Source organism: Chelonia mydas, chromosome 1, assembly GCF_015237465.2.
Source record: "Chelonia mydas isolate rCheMyd1 chromosome 1, rCheMyd1.pri.v2, whole genome shotgun sequence".
Taxonomy (NCBI): Eukaryota; Metazoa; Chordata; order Testudines; family Cheloniidae; genus Chelonia; species Chelonia mydas.
In genome coordinates this window covers 129,826,320-129,854,300 of record NC_057849.1, presented here as the reverse complement: position 1 = coordinate 129,854,300, position 27,981 = coordinate 129,826,320, and the positions used below count along the sequence as shown (strand labels likewise).

The following is a 27,981-nucleotide window of genomic DNA, read 5'->3' as shown; positions in this document are numbered from 1 at the left end:
AGAGGCTGAGAGAGGCAGCTTCAGGGGATTTAGCACGAGCAGCAGCACATGATCCATCAGTCGCGTGATTCTCACCACTGAAGGCTAATGGGAAGGATCAAGTAAAAGCTAAATCTCCCTTGCAGAAGCAACAGCAGTTTTTTCTGCTCCTTATCTTCTACCACCACCCAGACCTCCCATGGCTTCTCCCAGGCTAGAGACCTACTGCTGCCCCAACCGGGATGCAGCCACCCAACTGGTGCTGACTTTCCAGCCTGAGGTTTTCTGTGGGGTTTGCATTGGCAGTGCCTCGGTCAGTCTGTTGCTCAGCATCCTGCAGCTCCTTCCCAAGCAGGGACAGAGTTCCCGGAAGATGCAAAAAGCTTCCTCTTCCACCACCATTCTTCTCTTCATCTCCGTTTGTGACCTCCTTGGTGACCTAGGTAAGGACCAGCTTGCTGTGCCTTGCCCTAGAGTGGATTCCCTCTGCCTGGAGGCAGTGTTGCTAAATGGATCCATTTAGCAGACGAAAGAGCTCTGGGATGGAAGTGTGTTGTTTCTGTTTTGCTGGAGGATTTGGGTTAAGGGATGCTAGGAAATAATGGGTCTTTGATAGAAGAGAGATTTTTTTGAATGTTAGGTTTAAAAGTTCAAATTTAAAATCAAGCACTCTTCAAAATCTGCACCTAAAACTAACAAAATCCAATCAGACAGACGTTGGAAGTTTTTTCAACGGCTGACAGATCCAAAATTTAAACTGTCCCTAAAGACTAACTTTTAAAAACATTCTTTTGATCCTTAAACACTCCAAACAAAGGCTGTAGCATTATGAAAATGCCAGCTTCTCCACTAGGCAAATCCACAAGTACTCCTCGTTTTTTTTTAAACCCAAGAGTGCTGGTTTAGATTGTGCTATAGATAGGGTATTGAAATCTATAAGAACCTTGCTCATCCAATACCCTGCCTGGTCACAATGAGAGAGCAGGCTGAGGAAGTGGAAGAATGAGGCAACATGAATGGGCACCCACGTGTCAAAACTAAAGTGGTGTCTAATTCTAACCTGCCAGACTATGAAACGTGCTTCCAAAGTATAAATGAACACTAATTGCACCATATCCAGAGCTAAATGCAGAACTTCCTCTTCATCCAGGCTTTGCTGCAATCATATCTTTATTTTCACATTTTATATAAAATGATGAAATAAATAATATAAATACATAAATAATAATAATAATAATCTGAAGTCCTATGGCTGGGAAGAAGGGAGAGACAGCTATAAGTATTGTTTTCTACTTTTGAGATTTGCTCGGATGATACAGTAAAGAGCACCTATATAAGAATCTGGATAGACAGCCTGAAAAATGTTCCTTTAATTTGATGAGGCCAAAAATGTGAGAGAGGTTTTTCTGTTTGAATTATATTGACAAATCAGAACCAATTGTCTTGTATCATCTTTGTCTGAGACGCTTTGTAATCTTTCCTAGGCAGGGATCAATTCTCATTAAATGGTATATAAAGCATCATGGGTAGTGCTATCACACTGTAATAAGAATAGACATCTTCACTGATTGCAAGCTGTGATGTCTTTTAAAGCAGTATTGGGAAATGTTATTTGTTTCATTCATTTGAAAAAGAAGAAAGGAGTTGTTTGCAAAAATGAGAATAGATTAAGAGTATAAAAATACCTTTAATACTAAAATGTAAAGAGTTAAAGAGAAATGAATGTAAGAACATTGACATATGCAAATATAACAGTGAAAAGAAGTAAAAAGAAAATGCTTTAATTATGAGATTACTTTCATTTGATGACAGCCCGTGAGACGCTATCCAGCTCATTTTAGAGAAATGTGTGTCAGTGTTAATGAAATGAAGTTTTTTTTTTAAATAGAACATTTTAGACCACAGCAACTTTAAACTTTGGTGCAGCATTCACTGATAGATTATGGTGGAATTTAATAAATGGAGTTGTCTTGCGCTCAATTCAAGCACAGTTCTTTGCTTTGTTCATGTGTAAAAACAGGCTACAATTTGAAAATGTAACTGTGCAAGTATGTGACTCAAAACATATTAACACATCCAGACACTAATGAATTTTCCCATTAGGTATAATCTTCAGATCAGCAGTATGGATAGGCTTCCCTGACTTCATAGCAAACATCTCTGTGGTGAATGGAACTGATGTGCTGCCTTCTGCCTTCTGTGTGGGAAGTGCCGTAAGTACAAAACTCTTTTTTTCTTGCTAGGGACACTGATCTGGTAAAGGAAGCCTGCAGGACAAACTCTTCCTGATCTAAAGAAAATTGAACTATCATTCAGATCTATAAGTATAATGGGTTTCTGTCTCTCCCAAAGCCATACAAATCTTGCAGGGTTCAAGCGATAAAATAAGAGGGAAATGTATTAATTGCTCACGAGGTACAGGTATTGGCACGCCCGTGCTATGCAGCACCAGCTTTGAGTGGGAGGAGTGCAAGCTATTTCCTGAAAGCTGAGGCCAAAATGTTCACATGTGGGTGCTTAAAGGTAGGTGCTTAAATCATAAGAGAGGTTTGATTTTCAGAGGTGCTAAATACACACAAGCCCAGTGAAGTCAATAAGGTAATTCAGATGTACAGTGATTTAGGACAAAATCGAGCTCTGGGTTTGTATGGGACAAAGGTAAATGGGTCTCTGAGTGAGGTACTTTGTAATTACATACTGTACTGTATGCTGAAAATCAGACAGGAAATCTCAGGTGGGGAGTTTACCCTTTTTGTGAAATGAAAAATACGTTTCTCCTGAATAATTTTGGAGTGCTTGAAAATCTCTTAGGAATCTCAAAGTGACAAAACCGTTTGCAGGGGTTTATTACACTGTCATTCATACTTTAACTGAATGTGGTTCAAATATGGGCTGATGTATAAACTTAAATGGCATATAAATGCTATATCTGACCAATACTCATTTCAATTCACAGTTTTTACAGTAATATGGAGTCTGACAAATAGGACAGAACAAAGACTTATGAAAAGCCAGTGAGAATATTGAGTACCCAAGGAATTTCTGACCACGCATGTATAATTACAATCTAAATGTTGCTAAAGTATCTCTTTCTACACTAAAACAAAAATCTGATTAGGTTTCAAAAGGCATAATATCATGGTGCTGTACAGAAGCCTGTAACCAACTGCTACAAATCTGAATGATAATTTCCACATTGAACTATATGTACCATACAGCCCAAAACCAATCACACTACAACCTTTTCTAATTCCCCTCTATTTCCCATCACATGCCTTCTCAGCCTTGCCAGGTACAAGTAGAAAAAACGAGGGGAAACCATTATCCCTTGTTCAGTGTGTACAAGCTTGTATCATAGTCCAAGCCTGATTTTTTTTAAAAAAAAGAGAAAACTTTGCCAACATAAAAATTTTGCAACAGTGAAGTGCCATTCCTAAAACATCATAATTTCACTGTGTTAACATTGAATGAATACTTGAAACAAATTTTTTTACCATTGATACTGTTTATTTTTTGTATTGACAAATAACCCTCTTCCTCCTCCCCTCTCCCACCTTATTCTCATTAGAATTATGAAACCAGGTATAGTCATGTCAAATGTCTTTTAATCCTATTCTTGTTTTTGTTTAAAAAATAAAACGCCATGCGTTCTGGCCTTAAACCAGATAGGCCTTGATTCGTCCCCTGAGGAGACCCCCCCTATACAAGTAGGGGAAAGTGACTCCCAAGTAGGTACACCCCCAAGAAAGAACAGATTGTGTTTACAATGCCACATTCCCAGAGGTTTCCGCCAGGACTGGCGGTTCTACTTGGTAGCCAGCAGAGGCTACCCAAGGGATGAGTAGAATGACAATGCATCCACTTCCTGCTGACTTTTCCCCATAGATTCCAGGGCCAGAAGGGACCACCGTAGAGCAAATCTTTTAGAAGAATCACCACCAATCTTGATTTAAAAATTGCCAAGGATTGTGAATTTAACACAACCCTTAGTAACTTTTGCCAATGGTTAATTACTCTCATTGTTAAAGATTTATGCTTAATTTCCAACCTGAATATGCCTAGCTTCAGATTCCATTCAGAGGCAGTGGAGCCTTTCCAAAAGTGTGTGTGGGGGGGAAGGCGGGGGCGCCCTCCCTGCCCCTTCTGTCTGAAGCCTGCCCCTGGCCAAGCTAGAAGCCAGAGCAGGCCATGAACCGTGGACCCTCGGCCTCAGGGGGAAGAGGAGAGGCAGGGGTGGGGCCCATGGCAAAAAGTGGACAGGTGGAAAGTGGGAGGGCCATGGCTCCCTGGCCCCCCCTCTTCTGGCACCCCTGATTCCAACCATTGGATTGTGGTATACCTTTCTCTGCTAGATTGAAGAGCCCATTATCAAATTTATATTTCCCATGCAGACACCCTTAGTGTTCTCTTTTGTTAAGCTTAATAGATTGAACTCCTTGAGTCTATCACTGTAAGACAAGGCACTAAAGGCACGAATCCTTTCATCATTCTCATTCTGATCCCGCTCCAATTTAGCAACGTTCCTCTTAAACTGTGGACACCATAACTGGACACAATATTCCAGGAGCAGTCACACCAGTGCCAAACATAGATTCTCCTGTTTATGCATCCAAAAATTATGTTAACCCTTTTAGCCACAGCATCACACTGGGAGTTCATGTCCAGCTAGTTATCCACCTTCCCTGCCAAAATCTTTTTCAGAGACACTGCTTTCCAAGATAGAGTCCCCCATCCTGGAAGTAGGGCCTACATTCTTTGTTCCTAGAGGAATACATTTACAATTAGACAGATTAAACACATATAGTTTGCTTGCGCCCATCTTACCAAAAAATCCAGATCTCTTTGAATCAGTGACCTGTCATTGTCATTTACAACTCTCCTAATTTTTGTGTCATCTGGAAACTTTATCAGTGATGATGTTACATTTTCTTCCAGGTCATTGATAAAAATATTAAATAGAATAGGGACAATAACAGATCACAGTGGGCGATGATTCCCCATTTTCAATGACATTTTGAGACCTATAGTTAGCTAGCTTCTAATCCATTTAATGCATGCCATGTTGATCTTGTAGTTCTTTAATCAAAATGTTGTGTGGTACCAAGACAAATGCCTTACAGGAGTCTAAGTTTATTACATCAACACGATTACCTTTATCAACTAAACTTGTAATCTTTATCAAAAAAGATGATGAAATTAGTTTGACTGGATCTATTTTCCATAAATCCACATTGATTTGCATTAATTATATTACCCTCCTTTAATTCTTTATCAGTTTAGTCCGGTATTAGCTGCCCCATTATCTTGCTGAGGACTGATGTCAGACTTACCAGCCTATAATTACCCAGGTCTTTTCGTATACTGTTCTTAAAAACTGGCACATTGGCTTTCTTCTACTCTATGGAAACTTCCCCACAGTTTCAAGACTTATTTAAAATAAACATTACAGTCCATTTAGCTACTCAAGCAACTCTTTTAAAATTCTTAGATGCTAGTTATCTGGGCCTGCTGATTTAAAAATATCTAATTTCACTAGCTGCTGTTCAACATCCTCCTGAGATACAAGTGGAATGGAAAGAGCATTATAAGATGATGGCTACATCTGCTTTGTTCCCTAAATACAGAAAAAATATGTATTAAACACTTCTGTATTTTCTGTATTATTATTGATATTTCTACCATTGACATCTAGTAGTGGATGAATACCATTGTTAGGATTTTTTTTGTTCCTAATATATTTTAAAAAATTCTTCTTTTTGTGCTTAACTCTGCTGGCCGTAGATTTCTTCTTGTGTCCCTTTGATTCCATCACCAATTTTCTACAATTTCTAACTTCTCATTTGTATTTATTACTATCAACTTCCCTTTTCTTCTATTTGTTTTAATATATAAAATGGCTGCCTCACTTCCTTTCTAAACCAGGTTGATTTTTCAGCCAATATGGCCTTCTTCCTCAATTGTGGGACTGTGGTTTTTTGGGCCATCTAGAAAGGCGTTCTTAAACAATTCCAAATTATTATTAATCTTTTCCTGATTAAATTCTTCCTCCCATCTTATTTGGATCATAATCATTTTCTGTTTTGTGAAATTAACCCTTTTAAAGCACCTATTATAAATATCATTGGTCTGGACTTTATTCTGCTTGCACATTATAAAGATGATCAAGTCATCGTGGCTTCTACCTAAGTTACCATTAATTTTTATTTCTGTGATCAGTTCTTCTGTATCTGTCAAAATGAGGTCTAAAATAGAATTTCCCTATGTTGGATGCCACACTTTTTGCCATCTGTAGTATTTAGAAATCCCAAGGATGTTTTAGTTCTAGTAGCATGGACCTCCAGCATATGTCACTCTGATTGAATTCCCCCAGATCACAGAGCTTTTTCCCCCTACACATTATAGATAGGTGCATAAGGAGCCAGTCAGTCTCTTCTCAAAAGTGATTTGGTGGTCAGTAGCAGACACCTACTAATACCACATCTTGGACAGATGAAGCACAAATCTGTTTGAGGCAGCATTGACTAGCTCCATCTTCCCTAATGAAGTGGAAGAAGCCAGTGCAATCTTGAGCGAATCAAGCCCACAGATTCTTTTAGATGGAATTTTAAAAATATTATTTTTCAAATGGAAATCTTACAAAGAAAAAAAATGTAAAACTAAGCTCAAGTTATACACTGAATGCTATGAATAAAGTGCATTCCAGTGATGAATGTACTGGAGCCTGAAGGTGTATTGATTCATAGACTCATAGATATTAAGGCCAGAAGGGACCATTATGATCATCTAGTCCGACCTCCTGCACAATGCAGGCCACCGAATCTCACCCACTCACTCCTGCGATAAACCTCTCACCAATGTCTGAGCTATTGAAGTTCTCAAATCATGGTTTAAAGACTTCAAGGTGCAGAGAATCCTCCAGCAAGTGACTTTAGTGACTGAGCCAAGGATCAACATCTCTGGGTAAAGGGAGTATTTTCAGATTGTGGAGGAGGGAATACCAGGGATTTGTTTTCAGAGCTGATGTTTGGCTTAATAGCAAGCATGTTGGTCTCTGCCTGGTAAAGGATTGCTACTATGGACGCATGGCAAAGGATATTCAGATGAAAATGGAGCCAAAATGAAAGAGGGGCTCAGAGGAACATTAAATTCAATAGTAAAAATGTTCCAGACTAATGAAAAAGGGGGGGAAAGTATGCTGTAAAAGAACCAGTTCATTGGGGAAAGAATTTTGGAATGTGTAAACACAGCAGAAAAGGTCAGATATCTTTATGTATACTCGTGAGAAAACATGAGAATTCTCAGCTGTCAAATACAGTGGAATGTAGCTTGCCTTAAACCTGTACACAGTACTTTGCTTTGGGTCATTAGTGAAAAAAACCATCAGAGTTAAAGTGTGGACATTTCATTACGACCCTTCTCCTTTTTTTGTTCCTCTTGGGAACAGAGATTGTTGACTAGATAATAATTTCCTTTTACATTCAGTTCCCAGAATATGACGGTACAGTATAACTACAATGATTAAGAGATACAAGTCCTTCTCTCATGTCTCAGGGGCTGGTCTACACTAAAGCTGTAAGTCGACCTAAGTTATGCTACTTCAGTTACATAAGTTAGGCCATGTCTACACTACCCACCAGATCGGTGGGTAGTGATCGATCTATCGGGGATCGATTTATCGCGTCTAGTGCAGACACAATAAATTGATCCCCGATCGCTCTGCCATCGACTCTGGAACTCCACCAGGGCAAGAGGTGGAAGCGGAGTCAACGGGGGAGTGGCAGCCTTTGATCCCGTGCCGCGAGGACGCGAAGTAAGTGATTCTAAGTCGATCTAAGATATGTCGACTTCAGGTCTTAGATCGATCCCCCCTCCAGTGTAGATCAGGCCTTACTTAACTGAAGTTGACGTAACTTAGGTCAACTTACAGTGGTGTCTACATCGTGCTGTGTTGACAGGGATGCTCTCCCGCTGACTTACCTTCCGCCTCTCAGGGAGGTGGAGTACAGATGTTGACAGGAGAGCACTCTGCTGTCAACTTAGCTTGTCTTCACCAGACCTGCTAAATCAACACTGATGCATCAATCGCAGCAGTGCTGATTTAGCTGCAAGTATAGACAAGCCCTCGGCTACAGGAGCGGCACTAATGTGCAAATACAGTAATTTCAAACATTCTCACTATAAATCTGTTTATGAATGGAGCAAAAGATGGTTTACTTTTGGACGCACATGTAAAATTCAGAATTAAGTTTAGGCAAGGTTAATATCTCTTCTGGGCAGGAGTAAAACAAGCTTATCAAAAGGGGTCAAATGCTGCTCAACCTACTCATGTGAATAGACCAGTTGGCTTCAGTGGGACTACTTCTGTGATTCTGAGCAAGATTTGGCCCTTCATGGATCTCTGTTGCAAAAACACACACATTCCATTAAACATGCTTGAATGAGGCCTCATCAGGGCTAGAAGTAACAGGGAGTTTTATTTTGTCCTGGTCACTTAGAGACTTTGTCAGCAGCTGTGACACAATGGAATCTTTTTCCTTTTGCAGATGTGGATCCAGCTCTTGTACAGTGCTGGCTTCTGGTGGCTGTTTTGCTATGCTGTAGATTCCTACTTGGTGGTTAGAAGATCAGCAGGGCTAAGGTACCAAAGTGAAATTAACTAATTTTTAATTTGAACTAATTAAAGATCTAAAAGTAGCTTTACTTCCTACATTAGGTGCACATGTTTGTATGCATGTATTCAGGCACATAAATGAAGCATGCACAAACATTTGATGTGCATATGCAAACCACGTATTAGTATGGGTGCATGGTATGCTAGGTGCTTAAAGGGCCATGACTATGCTCCAGAATTGATTACAAACTTGCATGCAGTTGCATGCACCTAAACTTTGAAAATCTGGGGTGAAATCCTACCTCCATTGAAGATTCCAGTGGACCCAAGATTTCACCCCAGTCCCCAGTCTACACCGTGAATTGAACCTTGTAGCAATAAAATGTTACTCTGAAAAAAAAGTGTTGAAATACACCTAGAATTTTTGCTTCAGGATTTGAGGTTTTGTCTACTTTTCAAAGCTGTTGTTAGTGTCCTGTTGATGTTTTCATTTTATAGAACATCTTTTTCAAGAAAAGAAAAAAATAATCTTATGTATTATATGTCTTCTATAGTGCCCATCCCTGGAGTATCTAAACACTCTGGCATGAATAGAATCATAGAAATGTAGGGCTGAAAGTGACCTCAAGAAGTCATCAAGTCCAGTCCTCTGTGCTCTGGCAGTACCAAGTAAACCTAGACCATCCCTGACAGGAGTTTGTCCAACTTGTTTTCAAACGCTTCCAATGATGACCTCCCTTGGAAGTCTATTCCAGAGTTTAACTACCTTATGGTTAGAAAGATTTTCCTAATACCAGACCTAAATCTCCCTTGCTGCAGATTAAGCCCATTACTTCTTCTCCAACCTTCAGTGGACATGGAGAATAGTTGGTCACCATCCTCTTTATAAAAGCCCTAAACATATTGGAAGACATATCAGGTCACCCTTCAGTCATCTTTTCTCAAGACTAAACATGCCCAATTTTTTCAACCTTTCCTCATTGGTCAGGTTTTCTAATTTTTTTTTTTTAATCATTTTTGTTGCTCTCCTCTGGACTCTTTCCAATTTGTCCACATCCTTTCTAAATTGTGGTACCCAGAATTGGACACAATACTCCAGCTGGTGCCTCAGCAGTGCTGAATACAGCAGAACAATTATCTCCTGTGGTATACATACAACACTCCTTTTAAAACACCCCAGCATATTAGTCTCTTTTTGCAGCTGCATCACATTCACAACTCATATTCAGTTTGTGGTCCACTATAATCCCCAGATCCTTTTCAGGAGAAACACCACCTAGCCAGTTATTCCCCATTTTGTTGTGGTGCATTTGATTTTTTTCCTTCCTAAGTGAAGTACTTTGAACTTGTCTTTATTGAATTTCATTTAGTTGAATTCAGATCAATTCTTCCATTTGTCAAGGTTATTTTGAATTTTAAACCAGGCCTCCAAGTGCTCCCTCCCAATTTTGTGTCATCTGCAAATGTTTTAAGCATACTCTATACTCATTAATGAAAATATTGAACAATACTGGGCCCAGGAGGAACCCCAGTAGATATACTCTCCCAATTTGACAGCCAACTCTTTGAGTACAATGGCCATGCTGTTATACTAGAGACAAAATATAAAGGTTTTTCTAAATTGGCTGCCAGTTTTTGGAGTTAGAAGAACAAAAAGACCTTCAGTTTGCCAGTACTGAGCACAGAATTATGTGATATTATACCCAGACAATATTGAGCAATCAGATATTGGAGACATAGTGCAATTGGCAGATGTTATTATGTGCATCTCCAGAACAAGAAAAAAAAAATCCCTGATTTAAACTAATATTAACCCTAGCCTGTATAGGACAAACTTGAATTTTATTTGTATAGTGAAGCTTTGATGCCCAGGAGTTATGGAACTGTTAAGCAGTAACAAGCTAGACTACTTGATTTCTAGTGTTTATTATGAAAATTCTTCACATATTTTACCCTAATTATTTCCATCAAGGTTATCTAAATTCCCAGTGCCAGACAAGGCTATGCACTGTAATGACATTCATATTATTTCCTATGGGCAGTGATTCAAGTGTTCATAGACATGTATACATAAGTCTACACCATTTTAGCCTGAGGCAATATGGGCTTGATTCTGCTCTCACCAAAATCAGTGGCAAAACTTTCAGGTCCTGACTCACAGCCTACTGAAGTCAATAGAAAAACTCCCATTGACTTCAGCGGGGTCTGGATCAGGCCCTTGCTGATGTGGATGAAGCAAAATGTGATCATAACTGTTAAAATTGTGATTTCCAAATCCCCAAAAGGGCTGACCATTCATGACGTTTGGGGAGCCCTTCTTCCTTGTCCGTGTAGCTTGTCCCACCCCAAGCTCCACCTCCATAGGTCACAGGAAGGGAGTGAGCCTGGAGGGACGACTGGAGGCTTGTGTGGGCAAGGATCACTTACAGCTCTGTTGACAGGGAGGGACAGAGGCAGGGCGCCTTATCTCAACCTGAACAATTGCGTTGACTTAGCCCAACTCTTATTTTTCCCAACCCGCTTTACCATTTCCCAGTTACTGTACTGCCGGTGGAGCGTTGTTCTACCTGCATATGTGTACAATTCTTTTGAATGGTTGCAATGTGAAATTCTAAAGCAATTCCAAATGCACATGATGAGTGATATTAACAGCTTCTTTTCCATTTCATGTGCTTCCAGTACAATTGTGTTGTACCACATGATGACATGGGGCCTGGCAATCCTGCTGTGTGTGGAAGGAATTGCCATGCTTTACTACCCTTCCATTGCTAGGTAAGCAAGGCATTAATTAAAAAAATCTAGCTCTGTGATTACTTGAATGTCTTTGTCAGGTTTGGAGATGGAGGGTCAAGTTTTTACCCCAATTACAAGAGTAATTGGAGTAATATTGGAGTCAATGAAGTTACTCCGGATTTACAGTAAGGAATGTCAGAGCAAATTTGGCCCTACGTGAATTAAACTATGTCTACATTAGAGACCTTATAGTAGCACAGCTGTATCGAGGTAGCTGCACTGCTGTAAGATCTCTCATATAGCCGCTCTGTGCCGACAGGAGAGCGCTCTCCCATCAATATAATTAAACCACCCGCAACGAGCAGTGGTAGCTATGTTGGTGGGAGACGCTCTCCTGCTGCCATAGCACTGTGCACACTACCACTTATGCCAGGGAAACTTGTCACTCGGGGTGGGGGGGTGTTTTTTCACACCCCTGAGCGACATAAGTTTTGCCAACGTAAGTGGTAGAGTAGCATGGCCTTAAAAATATTATATCCTACTTCTCTCATGCCCTATGCTCTGTCCATCCAACTCTTCTACTCATGACTCTCCACTTTAGTATCAGGCTAACTCCTATGCCTGAAACAGCCTGCCTATGCTTGTGTGACCCCTTCCTCTTTTAAATTCCTCCTCAAAACTCACTTTTCCTTCAATCGCTGATTATGCACCAGCACCATCTACTCCTACTTTGGGTCCCAATCACTGAAAAACCAACAACTAGTGAAGTCCCAAAGATGTTCTTATACTTGTTGTGTATGGTTTGATCACTGAATAACTTAACTTTGGTAATTATCAACTTAAACGATTTATATACATAACTCAGAGTCAATGGGTATGTCTACACTGCAGTTGGGAGGCATGATTCCCAGCGTAGGTAGACAGACACGAGCTAGCGTGCTAAAAATAGCGGTGTAGACATTGCAGTATGGGTGCACATTCACATTGCTATTTTTAGCATGCTCTCTCAAGCAGAGCTAGCACAAGTCTGTCCAGAGTGCTGAAAAAAATCACATCTCCCAGCTGCAGGGTAGACATATCCAATATGACTCTGCAGTTATCTGTTTGGGTTTCTGCCAGGACCAGAGGGAAACATGCCACATAAAATTGGTGCTTACTTGCCCCATAGCCCATTCCTGACATGGCCATGGAAAGTGGGGGCATTAAGGCTTCCACAGGCTCCTAGAGAGGGAGAAGATCATGCCAAAGAAGTCCTGTGTCCTATTATCCCTTCTTCTCCCATGCTGTCTTAGCTTCTTTTTTTTCCTTCCACCTAAATTGTTGGAAGGAAGCACTGGCTCACGAGGGCCACATACAAAGAAACTCGACTGTATTTCAATAAGAAAAGGAGTACTTGTGTCACCTTAGAGACTAACCCATTTATTTGAGCATAAGCTTTCGTGAGCTGCAGCTCACTTCATCGGATGCCGATGAAGTGAGCTGTAGCTCACGAAAGCTTATGCTCAAATAAATGGGTTAGTCTCTAAGGTGCCACAAGTACTCCTTTTCTTTTTGCAAATACAGACTAACACGGCTGTTACTCTGAAACCTGTATTTCAATAGTCTACTTTGTGACTCACTTGAGCTGGCCAGAATCAATATGTCACGACATTTTTGGATCTGTTTATTTCATTCCATATTTTTAGCTAAATGTGATGTAAGTAGAATAGCCAAGACTACAAGATATGGAGAAGAATTAATCTTTTAATGGTCTCTTCTCAGTTGTGAAAATGGCCTGCAGCATGCAATTCCTCATTACATCACTACCTATGCTCCACTTCTGCTAGTTTTGGTGGCCAATCCAATCCTCTTTAGGAGGACGGTAACAGGAGGTAAGTTCCTAAATGCCAACATTAGTTAGTATATGTGAGGTAAAAACATAATAATCATGTAAAAGCTATGTCTGTATATCCTGTTCTGTGGGGGAGTCTTTTATGAACAAAGCCATGGAAGGATGCAGCTAGTCCAGGAAAAGAAATGCACCACGCTTTTTTAGCATAACAGCTAGGTACCAAAAGCAAGGCTCTGTTGACATTGGGGATTTGCTCCAGGTATGGGCATTGGTGGCCAACAACACCATCAACGTAGATGTGCTGATACAAAACACTATTGTAGAGGGCCAAAACTGCATTGCATCTTCTTGAAATTTAGCAGTCTGCCCTGGTACTTGTAGCAGTCTGAACTGTCTATGCTAGGGGCTTGAACTGGTGCAGCTATAGTTGGCCACTGAGAGTTGAAGTCAGGATTATTCTCTAGTGTAGATAAGGTCTAAGTCACTAAGATATTGTAATGAAATGCAACTCCATTGGCTTCTCTGCAGCCCTCTCATTAATTGCACCTGGAGTCAGTTATTAGTTTTATATGTGGTCAAATATGATTGGAATTTGGTTACTCATGACTTTGATGTTAGGAACAAAGGCCTGAAATTGGGCTTGTACACAACTTCATCAGGGGCCTCATGATCACATCTAACTTATTTTTACATTAGAGAGAGGAGCCTGAAATAAAACCTTGTAGCCAAACAATCCCAGACTTTGTATTTAATATTACACCCACCCAATGCTCAGTGTATTACATAATATAAATCCACAAGTTTGCATCAAAATATACACATACTAAAATATATAAAAAAAACTCCTGAAAAACCACCAATCCCATTCCAAATGCAATCTCTGTCCTATCTTCTCTTCCATCCCTCATTCCATAATCCCCACTTCCAAGAAAAGGCTGAGAAAACAGACAGGTTTTTAATAATAATAAAATAAATAAATAATAATAATATTTTGTATTGTGTGTATCCTAGAGGCTCCAGCCAGAACCAAGACCTCATTATGCCAGGCACTGTACACACACAGCAAAAAGACTGTTCTGCCATATCCACCATACCAGGGTTCTGGTGAACCACAGAAGGAAGTGCGTTTCAGAGCCAAGAGCCCTCACCGAGAACACAGTCCATTTAGATGAGGAGGGGGCGCTCAGCTTATTAGTAGATCATAGCTACCATGGTACCATATGAGAAGGAAAGTAGTCTCTCTCTCTCAGACAGCCAAAGCCTTTAAACGGTCAAAAACTCTTTAAACCTCACTCAGAAATCTGCTGGTAGTCAGAGCAGAGCACAGATGTAAACTGTTCTCTGATAATAAGCAAATAAAAGGGGACAAACTCCTTTCCAAGCACAGATGACTGACTTGGCAACTGCAGCTACCTGGGCATCCAGGAGCAGCTACATGTTGATCAAGGTGATGAAGCACATTATCCACAGCCAATAAGGAAGTCTATTCTGCTGTTGCCTTGGTACCTGCAGTTCTATAGGTATATAGAGGCTACACTTCTTTATTTTCTCTTCAGTGAATACGGGTTACTTCAGGCTGCACCTTAGGCTTCCATGCTGTAAAGTGAACCAATATTGATTACTAGAGCAGCCATATACTTTCAGTCTCCCTATTTTACATTAATCAAAAGCAACAAACAAGACTAAAGTCTTCATGAGAGCGCACAAAGTGTGCCTGCGTCCTTTATGAATGTCTGTATTGCACACAACCTAGCTGCCCATCTCTGCAGGGGGAGTCCTAAGTGACTTACAGGTGCAGAACTCAGAAAACAAAGGCATAGCAATTGCATAGTTAAACATGCTATCGAAACACTCGTTTCATGTTAAGTTTTTAAAAGGTAAAACAGTTATGACCCCTCCTGTTACTTTCCATTTTAAATGGGGCTGATAGAAAGCCAGTGGCAAGTTCTGATGCCACCACTCACTTTTGGATGACACTGTTTTCTTTAATTGTTAAATGGATAAAGGAGATTATTTAATGAGTCACCCTCCATCTTCTAAACTATCCTGCATAGAATTATAGAAATGTAGGGCTGGAAGAGACCTTGAAGTCATCAAGTCCAGCCCCCTGCGCTGAGGCAGGACCAAGTAAACCTAGACCATCCCTGGCAGATGTTTGCCCAACTTGTTTTTTTAAAAACCTCCATTGATGGGGATTCCACAACATCCTTTGTAAACCTATATCAGAGCTTAACTAGCCTTTTAGTTAGAAATTTTTTCCCTAATATCTAACCTAAATCTTCCTGCAGATTAAGCCCATTGCCTTGTCCACCTACCTTCAGTTGACATGGAGAACAATTATTTACCATCCTCTTTAAAACAGCACTTAACAAACTTGAAGGCTGTTATAAAGATCCCACCCTCCCACCGCAACTTTCAAGACTAAACATACCGAGGTTTTTTTAACCTTTCCTCACAGGTTAGGATTTTGAAACCTTTTATCATTTTTGTGCTCTCCTCTGGACTCTCTTCAAATTGTCCATATCTTTTCTAAAGGGTGGTGCCCAGAACTGGACACAATACTAATAGCTGGGGCCTCATAGTGCCAAGTAGAGTGGAACAATTACCTCCTGTGTCTTACATATGACGATCTTGTTAATACACCCCAGAATATTAGGCTTTTCTGCAACTGCATCCCATTGTTGATTCCATCAATTTATGATACACTATAACCCCCAGATCCTGTTACCATCTAGCCAGTTATTCCCCATTTTGTAGCTGTTCATTTGATTTTTTTCTTCCTAAGTGAAGTACTTTGCACTGTCTCTATTGAATTTCACCTTCTTGAATTCAGACCAATTCTCCAATTTCTAAAGGTCATTTTTAATTCTAATCCAATCCTCCAAGTGCTCACAACCCCTCCCAGCTTGGTGTCATCCACAACTTTTATAAGCATACTCTCCACTTCATTAATGAAAATACTGAGTAGAACTGGACCCAGGTCTGACCCCAGAAGGACCCCACTAGATACACCCTCCCAGTTTGACAGCAAACCATCGATAGCTACTGTTTGAGTATAGTCGTTCAACCAGTTGTGATCCACCTTACCGTAATTTTCATCTAGACCTCATTTCCCTAGTTTGCTTATGAGAAAGTCACGTGGGACTGCATCAAAAGCCTTACTAAATTCAAGATCTATCATGTCTGGTGCTTCCTCCCTTCTCCACTTGGCCAGTAAACCCATCAAAAAAGGAAATTAGGTTGGTTTGGCATGATTTGTTCTTCACAAATCCAGCTGCCTATTCCTTATAACCCTATTTTCCTCTAGGTGCTTACAAATTGATCATTTAATAATTTGTTTCAGTATTTTTCCCAGTATAAAAGTTAGGCTGACTGGTCTATAGTTTCCCAGATCTTCTTTGTTCCCCCTTTTAAAGATAAGTGCTATGTTTGCCTTTCTCTGGTCTTCTGGGACCTTACCTATGTGCTCCAGGAGTTGTCTAAGATAATTGCTAACATTTCTGAGATTGCTTCAGCTCATTCCTTAAGTACCCTAGGATGATTTTGATCAGGCCCTGCTAACCTGAATACATCTAATTTATCTAAATATTCTTTAACTTGTTCTTTCCCTATTTTGGCTTGTGTTCCTTCCCCCCTGTTGCTTTGTTTCGACTATCTGGTCACCATTAATTCTTTTAGTGAAGACTGAAGCAGATCAGGCATTAAACACCTCGGCCTTCTTCATGTAATCAGTTATTACTGCTCCTTCCCCACTAAGTAGAGCACCTACACTTTCCTTCATCTTTCTCTTCCTCATAATGTATTTAAAAAACTTGTTCTTATTGCCTTTTATGTCCCTTGCTAGGTGTAACTCATTTTGTGTCTTAGCCCCTCTGATTTTGTCCCTACATGCTCATGCTGTTCTTTTGTACTCCTCCTTAGCAATTTGTCCATGTTTTCACTTTTGGTAGGATTCCTTTTTTGAAATTCAGCTTATTAAAGAGCTCCTGACTGAGCCATATTGGTTTGTTCCTATTCTTCCTCTCTCTCCTTTGCATCAGGATAGTTTGCAGTTGTGCCTTTAATATTGTCTCTTTGAGAAATAGCCAGCTCTCCTGAATTCCTTTTTCCCTTAGATTTTCTGCCCATGGAACCTCACCTACCATGTCTCTGAGTTTGTTAAAGTCCGTCTTTTTAAAAGTCTGTTGTCCTTATTCTGCTACTCTCACTCCTCCCTTTCCTTAGAATCATGAAATCTATCATTTCTTGATCACTTTCACTCAAATTGCTTTCCACCTTCTGTTGCTACCAATTCCTCCCCGTTGGTCAAAATCAAGTCCCACCACAGCAGGAACTTTAGCTACTCCTCCTCCCTTTCCCACTCTCTGGATCCCTGTAAATAAAAAAAATAAACCCACAGCCATGTACTCATTATACAGTTCTGTACTTTCCAGTTGCCTCATTGCTCAAAGGAAGACAAGGAATCTACACAGAGAATGAAAGACGCCTGGGGACGGAGATTCAGATCCGCTTTTTCAAAATTATGCTGGTGTTCATTATATGGTAGGAAGCATATTTTTAAAAAAACCTGAATATTTGCCCACTGTGGAAGGTAGGGGGTGTGAACGGTATTGGTGGGCTTGCTGTATTTGTTTGTCAACCTGACAGTTTCAAGGGGAGGAATTCTCTAGAAAGGAAAACATTCTACATTATTTTATTTAGTAGCCGAAGCATTAAGCTGCCTCTTGCAGCTGGGACACAAGTTCTGGAATATATAGAAAAAAAGTTTGAGCAACATGAAAACAAAAGCCTCAAAGAAAAATGGCTAAAAAGATGGGTAGGCAGCCGCCTAGAGCAATGTCTGAAAAATACAGTGCTATGGTCACTCTCCACAAGAGTAGCCTCAATATGGTCTGGCTGTGGAATTTCAGATCACTTATTCCCATCTCAAATATGGTATCCTTTGACAGTTTTCTTTGGAACACAGTTTTGCCTTTCTGCAGTGGCAGCTTTCTTATAAAGCATGCTTCAGCTAGTGCAAAAGATTCTGGAGTACGACTGGGAGTGACAGGTGTTGACTGACTGAACAAAAATAGAGCATCCTTTTGGAGGAAGAAATTATTATTTGCTATTTGTATTACATGAGCACATTTGAGATGAGATTGGGAGTCCATCATGCAAGGCACCACACAAACACATAGCAGCGGATGGTCCCTGCCATGAAGAACTTGCTGTCTAAACAGACAAGACAGAAATAGGGAAGGAAAGGAAACAGTGTCAAAGAGGGGATGTGACCAGGGCTGGCCTTACCGTGAGGCAAACTCAGGTGGCCGCCTCAGGTGCTAGACTGGGGGGGCGGGGGGCGCCACTAGGACCCAGAATGTAGAAAATTGTGTTTGCTGCTGGTGCACATGTATTCTCTCTGCTCTAGATGCACAAAGATGGTGGAGTGCTGTGCTGGAGGAAGGAGGGCACAAGAGACATAACAGGCAGGCAGGAGAAAAGGTGAGAGGGAATAACAGAAAGCAGCAGGAGCTGCAGGGAGACAGAGGACGAGGAGCCTCTTATCTACCTCTCTAGCACCCCCAGGAGCCTGGACTGATTAACACCAGCTTCTCAGGGAGCTTCCTGTTTCCTGCTGCTTCCCTGAACCCACTTGAGGGGAACAGGCAGTCAACTGAAGTAGTAGGAGCCAGATAGGTCCTTAAGACGTTGATATCTTCCCTCACTCAGGCCCTGCTACCAGCCTGCTTATTTGTCCCCTTCAATTGAGTGTTGAGAGCCACTAGAGCTGGGACAGAACAGCAGTCATGAGTGAAAGGAGAAAACGCCCCTCTGGGACAGCATTCAGAAAAAGAAAGAAAGCAAAGGAAGCTTTTCTATCTAAGCAGGAAGGAGCTCTCTTGAGATACATAGACGCAAATGTTCACAGTGAGCCTTCCGGCCCCAGTGAGGATGTGAGTGGTGAGGAGATGCCTGATCTTCCAGTTAGTCAGAGTGCAGGTGACCGGGCAGCTACTGCAGCATCCATATCTCCATCTCAAATGGATGTAACCCTGCACATTCCTGCAGAAAAGTGTAGATCAGAGAAGAGTGTGGTGGAGGCGCAAGAAACAGCTGCTGCTGAGTTTAGTTCCTTAAGTCAAGATGATCCAGGACTGTGGACCCACTTGAGCAGTAGCCTGAGGGACTTCCTTGTACTGAATGGGCCACAGCAAGTGAAAAACTTCATGTTCCCCAAAGACAATGAAAATAGAAGTTTCCATCCAACACATTACTGGCGTGAAATCCCCAATGGTGATAAAGTGGAGAGGCCATGGCTTATGTGCTCAAAAACCCAGAATGCTGCATACTGTTTTTGTAGCAAACTCTTCCAGTCTAATGTTCCAGGCACACTGGGTTCTACAGGAACAAAGGACTGGAAAAATCTGGCTAGAAATCTGGCATGCCATGAGAAGGCAGCAAATCACCAGAGAGCACTCCATAGGTGGAAAGAGCTTGAGATGAGACTAAGGTTAAAGGCCACCATAGATGATCAGCATCAAGAGATGATTGCATCAGAGTCTCTTTACTGGCAAAATGTTCTGAAAAGGCTCATTGCCATTGTGAGAATGTTTGCTAACCAAAACCTAGCACTGTGTGGCACTTCAGATCAGCTATATGTGCCAAACAATGGAAACTTCCTTAAAATTGTGGAGCTGGTGGCTGAGTCTGCTGCTGTACTCCAGGAGCATCTGAGAAGAGTCACCACCCAAGAAATGTACACACACCACTACCTTGGAAAAACAATTCAAAATGAGATCATACGGTTACTGGCAACAAAGGTCAAACAGAAGATTGTGGCAGATCTGAAGTCCGCAAGATATTACTCTGTTATTCTGGACTGTACACCTGACATCAGCCATACGGAACAAATGACTTTAATGGTGCGTTTTGTAACAACAACAGTACCTAGTGAAAATGTCCCTGCAATGGTGACTGGCAGAGAGCATTTTCTAGAATGTATTGACATTGACCATACTACAGGAGCTGGTATGACAAATATGCTTCTTAAAAAGCTGGAAGATACAGAAATTGCGATAGCTGACATGAGAGGCCAGGGCTACCATAATGGTGCCAACATGAGAGGAAAGAACAGAGTGCAGACACGGATCCCTTGTCTCATGCAGTTCTCATTCATTGAACTTGGTGGTCAGTGATGCAGCATCAGCTTCTAGTGAGGCTGCTGAATTTTTTAATGTAATTCAAAGCATCTATGTATTTTTCTCTGCATCATCTCATCGATGGCAAATTTTGAAGCAACAACTGTGAACATCCTCTCTGACACTGAAACCACTGAGTGACACACAATGGGAAAGTCGAGTACAGGCGATAAAGCCTATCAAACACCAAATTAGGAAGACAGATGATGCCATAGTTGCCATTATGGAGGATAATGCTATGACAGGAACTGTTCATGGGAGAACAGTAGCAGAGGGAAATGGAATCACCAGAAACATACATAACTTCAAATTTCTGTGTGGCTTAGTTTTGTGGCATGACATAATGTTGTAAGCAAGAGACTCTAAGGTGTTGACCTTGATATATCTGGAGCAATGGAACAACTGGACAAAGCAAAGTCATACCTACAGTCTTACCGGTCAGATGAGGGATTTCAAAACGTTCTGAAGAGTGCACAGAAGTTGGCAGAGGAACTTCACACTGAAGCTATTTTCCCACCCATTCTAGAATACAAGAGTGTGACGAAGTGGGACTGTACTTAATGTTCTAACTGAATACTGTGTGGGTGCGTCAGTTTCCCCTATGCATTTCTTAAGTATCTAAGTGGTGGGATAAGGGTGTGTGATTGTTGCAGAGCCCTTGAGGGCCAGTGTGATGGTGTTTGCACAGAGAATGGTTGACACCCTGTCTCCTGGCAACTGATGGCCTGGGACCCTCACATGCAAGATGCCAACTGAAGGTTTTGGAGAACAAAGAGATCAGGTGGCCTCCTGGCCCAGGAAAGAGACAAAGGCCAGAGGAGGGGCAGCAGAGTTTCAGTTTGGAGCTGGCTGGGGAAAGCGAGGGAGGCCCAGAACCGGGGTCTGGCCTCCCTGGCCCCAAAAAGGACCTGACTGAGGGGTCCTGTTCTCTGTACCTACAAGCTCTGTTTTGGGTTGTGTTCCTATCATCTAATAAACCTTCTGTTTTACTGACTGGCTGAGAGTCACGTCTGACTGCAGAAGTGGGGTGCAGGACCCTCTGGCTTCCCCAGGAGCCCCGCCTCTGTGGACTCGCTGTGGGAAGCGTATGGTGGAGCAGGGGATGCTGAATCCTCCGAGGTCAGACCCAGAAAGATCGAAGCTGTGTAAGCTTCTTGCCCTGGAGACAGTATGCTCACAGAGAGGCGGCTCCCCCAGAGTCCTGACTGGCTTCATATGGAGTAGTTCCAGAGCATTGCCCGGTGACCCCGTGACAAAGAGTCACCGAAGAAGAAGACATTTTGATTACGAGGCACGGGATAATCCCATAAGAAACCCCAAACAACAATTCAAAGTTGAATTCTTTAACCAGGTGCTAGACTGTGCAATACAGTCAGTTGAAGAACGTTTCATGCAGCTCAAGGAACACAGCAGTATATTTGGGATGTTGTATGATATTCCAAAACTCCTCACTATACCTGAAGAAGACTTCCACCAGCAATGCAGGGCACTAGAAACAGTGTTGACACATGATGACATACGCGATATTGATGTGAGTGATTTAGGTGATGAACTGAAAGCCCTTTCAAGATACATTTCAGCAGGATCAACTCCAAAGGCTGTTCTGGAATATATGTGCACAAATAAGATGACCACCCTCTTTCCAAATGTTTTTGTTGCTCTGCGCATATTCTAACATTCCTGTAACAGTTGCCAGTGGAGAACGCAGCTTCTCCAAGCTGAAGTTAATAAAAACACATCTACACTCCACAATGACACAGGAGAGGCTGGTCGGCCTTGCAACCATCTCAATAGAGCATGAGCTGGCCCAGACTGTGGACCTTCAGGAAGAAGTTCAAATCTTTGCAACCAAGAAGGCACGGAAAGCACCACTTTGATTATTCAAACAGATAAAAATGTCAGTGTTACCTATGCGGACAAGAAAAGTTACATTTGCTGTTCAGGCATTTGAAAGTTAAGTGTCACTTAAAATTTTTGAACTAGGCATTTTAAGTTGTTAGTTCTCCTTTATTGGGGTAGGTAGTAGAGCAGTACCATGAGAGGAGCAGAACAGGAAGAAGACAGAATTGAGACCTTTCAAAGTTTTGGCCGAAGCGAGGGGGCACGGGGGCATCATTTGAGCTCCCTGCCTTAGGTGCTAAAATGTTGTGGGCCGGCCCTGGATGTGCCTTAGGTCATGCATGGAGCAGCTTGTTAAAGTGGACAGGCTGGGGGAATGGAGCAGGGAAGAAATGAGGGGAGGAAGGTGGAAGGAGAAAAACATGAGGTTTTCACATAGAATGGGAACTTGATTGCAAAAAGAAAATGGCAAAATCCTTTTTTTTGTTTTTTTTTTAAACAAATGCTGGACTTAGGAAACCAGCCTGACCCATTTGACTATGCAGGAGAAATACAGAGAAATTGCACTAAAGTCTGTTCACTAGGGCTAAAACCTGGGCTTTCTGACATAGCCTCTCTTTGGCGCTGAAGATTATTGATTCATTTAACTTGATGTTTGCTATCTGACCATGAGCTGCCCTTGTTGGTAAGAACTATTGGTACATTATGGCAATTTCAGAGTCATCTGTAATCCTCTTTTGATGTCACTTTTAAAGTCCATTTTAATTTAACTTTGAAGTTTGTGGTTGTTTAGGAAATGATGTGCAGCAATGTAGCAATGCTATATATATTTAGCATATGTATGAACATTGCAACTCTACTTATGTGCCGTATTATAATGTGACCTTGATACCAGAGTGCCCCCTTGTGTCAGGACATACTGTTGCAAGACTCTTCCTCTTTAACACCCCTTGTTGTCCCAGTTCTGCAATGGTCAGCTGCCTCCATGGCCCAGAGGCCAGCTCCTCTGGCCAGTTCAAGTCTCAGTCCAGTCCCCTTCCAGGGTTAACAGAACACAAATTAAATCCTAACTCAAAATAGCCACCTGGGCATTAAAGCCCACAATATAAACACTAACCCTTCATAGAGACCCAACATTGTCAAGGTTGGGCCTCTGACTGGGTCAGGTTACTTGGGTTAGGGCAGGAAAAGCCTTCTTTCCCTTTCCTGGCTTCACCCAGAATTGGCCTGTAGTAGATACAGCCACTGCTTTTTATCTGGCCTGCTGGGTCGTGATTGGCCTCTACCTGCTTCCGGTCCTGCTAGGTCTGGAGGACCAACTCTCTCTGGTTTTGCCTGCAGCTGATCATGGCAACCTGTAAGTGTCTGAACTCACTACCCTTCCCTTCTGGCAAGGCACCTTCTTCTGCCAGGGTTTGCCAAGGCAGTGAGGCCTTTGCCCGGAAGCAACAAATGCCTGGTACACCATGTCACAGGCTGCAAATATAAGAAAGTGCTGATGATGACATTCTCCATTATAGACTGTAGTACATTCTAGTCTTGTATTTTCTAATCAACCTGATTTAATTCTGCATTTTATCAGCCTGCAGCAGGGTAGAATGCTAGGATTTCATTCCGTTTGGTTATGTCTATTTCTTTGTCTCAGGCTGGGTTAGGAAAAGGATTTTGTTTCCTGATCATATTCTCCCAGACCTGCTGCTCCTTCATATTGTTGGCTACAAGCTTTAGCATTTAAAAAAAACCAACAGACTTCTCCCTCTCCCTGCCAACAATCACCACAATTATGCTTTGGTAAAGAAACCACTGTATATACAAAAAAAAAAAAAATCTGTCTTTTTCTTTTTCTCCTCTTTATCCTTGCAACAGCTGGTCATCAAACATCATCAATGAGAGCCTGTTGTTTTACCTTGAAATGCAGCCAGATATCAATGGAAACCCCCTGAAAAATGTTAGAAATGCTGCACTGATCACATGGATTATAATGGTAGGTCAACCATGATTTTTATTAGTCTTGGAAGTAGCTTTTGTCTGACAGGAAGCAGCACCACTGTAATGATTGTTTAGTTCTTTCAAAATATAATCACCACTCCATACAAAAAAAATTGGAGAACATTTTCCAAGTCACAGGAACTATTCTTCATATGAAACTCTGCAAGAACGACGAAGGAATGCATTTTGCCCTGACTGACCCTCTGTGCATCCCTACTGAAGTCAAAGTGATTCATTCATTTTTAAGACCAGAAAGGACAGTTATGGTCATCTATTGTGTCTTCCTGAATAACAGACTACAGAGTTTCCACCAGTGATTACTGAATACAGGCTAACAACTTGGGTGCTTACTAACAATTTCAGCCTGTATTTGTAACTAAGGTTATTTTCTTTGCTCCTTAAAGCTGCTATGTAGAAAACATCTGTATATAGAGAGAATAATTACTTGAGAGAAAAATATAGTGGTCTTTCAGAGCAATGATCCAAAATACTGTAGGAACACTACTAAAGCATTTTGGATCATTACTGGACTGTGATTTACCCATTCCCCCATAGCGTAATATTCCTGGAATAGTCAAAAGGGGATATTCTGGAGTTGATGATGCAGGTAGCTTCTTTGGGGAGATCTTACATATCTGCAAAGCCTCTTAGTAAAAACATGCTCTTTGTTTTTCTTTTTGAAATGACAGAACAATTTTCTAGAGGAGGGTCAAGGGTATATTTGGATGAGTGTTTTTATTAAGTGGACATTAAACATGTGAAAGGCACTAAAACTCTTTTAGTTTGAGTTATGGCATAGCTCTAGCGCTGAATAATTCCCTCCCTTCCCACTTTCTGGGATTCTTACAGAGATTTAAAGAATCTGTGGCCAGACGGGCCCATTTGATCATCTAGTCTGACCTCCTGTATATCACAGACCATTACATTTCACCCACTTATCCATGTACTGAGCCCAATAATTTGTTTGGCCAAAGTGTATCTTCCAGAAAGGCATCCAGTCTTGATATGAAGATGTCAAGAGCTGGAGAATCCACTGCTTCTCTTGCAAGTTTAACCCATGTTACCACCAATTTTTCTTCTCTTAAAACTGTCTCCCCTATTTTTGTGTCTATGTGCGCCTTGGCTACAGCCCTCTGCCCAAAGAGGACTTGCCAGGGCTCCTTTACAAGCATTGTTTCTAAATCTGCCAGTCAGTAGAGCATCAGTATTCACCTTTCAATTTTTGCAGCTGAGCCTGGCTAATCTGGCCTGCAGTATTATGGATGAATGTACGCCTCCTGTGCATGGAACATCCCCCCGACTCCCAGAACACACACGATACTCTGGCACCTCCATCTCCGAGGACCTATTTCTCTCTTTCCAGATTTTATCCCAGATTAGTGTTACAAGGGTTAAATTATTCTTCCCACTCCCCCAGCACACTCTGCTTCCTTCTGACAAGCAACCAGGCACCCCCAAGTACCTACCTCTCCGTTTCCAGGTTTCATCCTGTATTAAAGGAGTAAGTGATGCCACTCACATGGTGCCCCCTTCTCTCCCAAGGGCTGAACACACTCATGTGACACAGCTCTCGGCTTTTCCTGGCGTGGAGGGCAAGAGGTCAAGTCTAGGAATTGAACTGTTTGTAGGCTGGCTATGAAAATAAAGTGCTGATTTCCCAGGAGAAAAATAGAAACATCCAAAGCATTTACTTGCCAAATATCCAGGGAAGTGGGGACAGAAGTGATCCTTGAGAGACTGTCTCAGCTGGCCAGTTTTTTAATCCAGCCATGATGGACTGGTTCATGAGTCAGCAGCAGTTACAAACGGATTGATCACTGTTTAAGAACTTGGTTATCTGTGAGTGGCTGCTCTCAGTACGTTTGGCTCTGCTTTCACTGAAGTTTTATAATTGCTCATGTAAAATAAAATTCATAAGACACAGTGGAGACTGTTAAAGCACATTGAGGGCCATATTTATCCCTGATACAACTCCATGGAGTAGCTGAGGTCAAACCAGGCAAGCATTTGACCCCTTGTGTTCTCCGTGTTATTGTGTACCAGAACAAGGCCTTTGGTTTCTTATCTTGATTTGCTTGTGGCTAGAAGAAAAATAACATGTACTTTCATCTGGATGCAGATGGGTGAGTTTTACAACATCTCTCAGAGGCAGCAATTTGTTAACTGTGAGGAAAGTCTCTCTGTCTACGTTGCAAAAAAAGACCCGTGGCATGGCCAGGCCTGCTGAATTGGGCTTGTGGGGTTTGGGCTATACAATTGCAGTGTAGACATGTCCGGCCTAGTCCCTAATGTCTATACTGCAATTGTATAGCCTGCAGTCCTGCGAGACCAAGTCAGCTGACCCAGGCTTTGAGACTTGGCACCGTGAATTTTTTATTGCAGCGTAGATGTACCCTTAATGCACAGGAATGGTTTCACTTGACTTGAAATTCACCATTCTGTTGATTTTAATTCCCATCACAATTCTCCTTTCTTCTCTCTTCCAGGGAGTGCTGAATCCAATGCAAGGCTTTCTCTTCACACTTGCTTTTTATGGCTGGACTGGGTGGAAACTGAACTTGAAGTGGCAAAAGAGAGAAATACCATGGGAATCAATGTCCACATCAGCTGTTGCTGACAATGGCTACCCTTCTGCCATTGGATCCTCTGTGAACTACCAAAGCAACATCCACAACTCAAAGACGACAACAATAGCCAGCAGCCAGCAGACCGATGAGGCCTTAAGCATGCTGTCTGAAGGTAACACTACCAGTGATGACAGGTTATCCAGAAACTCTCCTATCTATCAGGGCTGGTAGTTTGCATAGCATAAAGCTGAATGTTACCTCTCCCATTGCCACGACCCTTAATTAACGACAGCTCTATTTGCTCCAGGGCTTGGCTGGGGCCTTGTCATCTGTCACATCCTATATATTTCCTGGAGGCATAAATAATAACTTATGTCTTCAGTCCCCTTGTAGTGAGTGTGAGAGAAGATGATTCTGTTTGATGAATGCCTGATTGCTTTCCATTATGTTGGCAGCAGTCTCTTTGAAGCTCAGTGTTTCTTAATTAACCTCATTGATTTCTTTTCGTACATTTTTGTTTTAACCTCTCTTGTAAACTGTACTTCAGCAGAATATTCTTTTGTTTAATAAACAAATTACTATTGTGTTGGGTTTTTCTAACTCTGGCCCCTTGCCTGACTTTCAGGAGAGCAGCTCTGTATCTGGAATTCTATCGCTAGGATTGTAGGGACGCAAAATTGTCATCCTTAAAACAATGTTCAGATGTTGGAAAGACACAACTTTGACACAGATATGGATTTGCATTGTTTGCATATAGAACCCTGCTTAATAACTCTTGTTTTACCCTGCCCATTTTAATTTTAGTGGGATATTTAACTGTGCTTTTATCTAAATGCGGTTGCAATTAATAGGAATATAGTCTTTTCGTACAGTGCAGTCTGGTATTTAAACCATTAAGGGATGCAGAGTATAATTTTCAGTCATCTAAATGACTTTGGTGCCTAAATCCAATCAAAAGACAGTGAAATGTAACCTGCAGTCCAGAGGAATGTTCTATTTGATATCCTGGTTTACTGAACTCAAGGGAATTCAATCAACAATATTTATTTCCTTCCTTAACTATTGTGCTCAGCACTGTGGTGTCGACGCACGTGTGCCCAAATACTTGTTAAAACAGGTTGATTGTTAACTAGCAATTGGGACTCAGTCTACAGTGCTTGTGCATGGTTTAAACAAGGGTTATCACTGAATGCATGCGAAGAAGTGAGCTGTAGCTCACGAAAGCTTATGCTCAGATAAATTTGTTAGTCT

The 27,981-nt window shown here is 41.5% G+C and overlaps 1 protein-coding gene across 1 annotated transcript; it reads left to right on the top strand.

Moving 5' to 3' along the window:
- The first annotated feature begins 48 nt into the window (after positions 1-48).
- GPR143 (G protein-coupled receptor 143) lies at positions 49-27,056 on the top strand. Its single transcript, XM_007065076.4, has 8 exons — positions 49-422; positions 2,083-2,192; positions 8,523-8,617; positions 11,270-11,362; positions 13,085-13,194; positions 17,588-17,696; positions 24,041-24,158; positions 26,650-27,056. The coding sequence occupies exons 1-8, from the start codon at positions 179-181 to the stop codon at positions 26,959-26,961; spliced, it is 1,191 nt and encodes a 396-aa protein (XP_007065138.3). The 5' UTR covers positions 49-178; the 3' UTR covers positions 26,962-27,056.
- The last annotated feature ends 925 nt before the right edge of the window (positions 27,057-27,981 follow it).

Excerpts from the sequence above, each read along its gene's own strand:
- GPR143 (XM_007065076.4), top strand. The coding sequence starts at position 179 with ATGGCTTCTCCCAGGCTAGAGACCTACTGCTGCCCCAACCGGGATGCA. Across the intron at positions 11,363-13,084 it reads TACTACCCTTCCATTGCTAG|TTGTGAAAATGGCCTGCAGC; the intron begins GTAAGCAAGGCA and ends GTCTCTTCTCAG. Across the intron at positions 17,697-24,040 it reads ATGCTGGTGTTCATTATATG|CTGGTCATCAAACATCATCA; the intron begins GTAGGAAGCATA and ends TCCTTGCAACAG.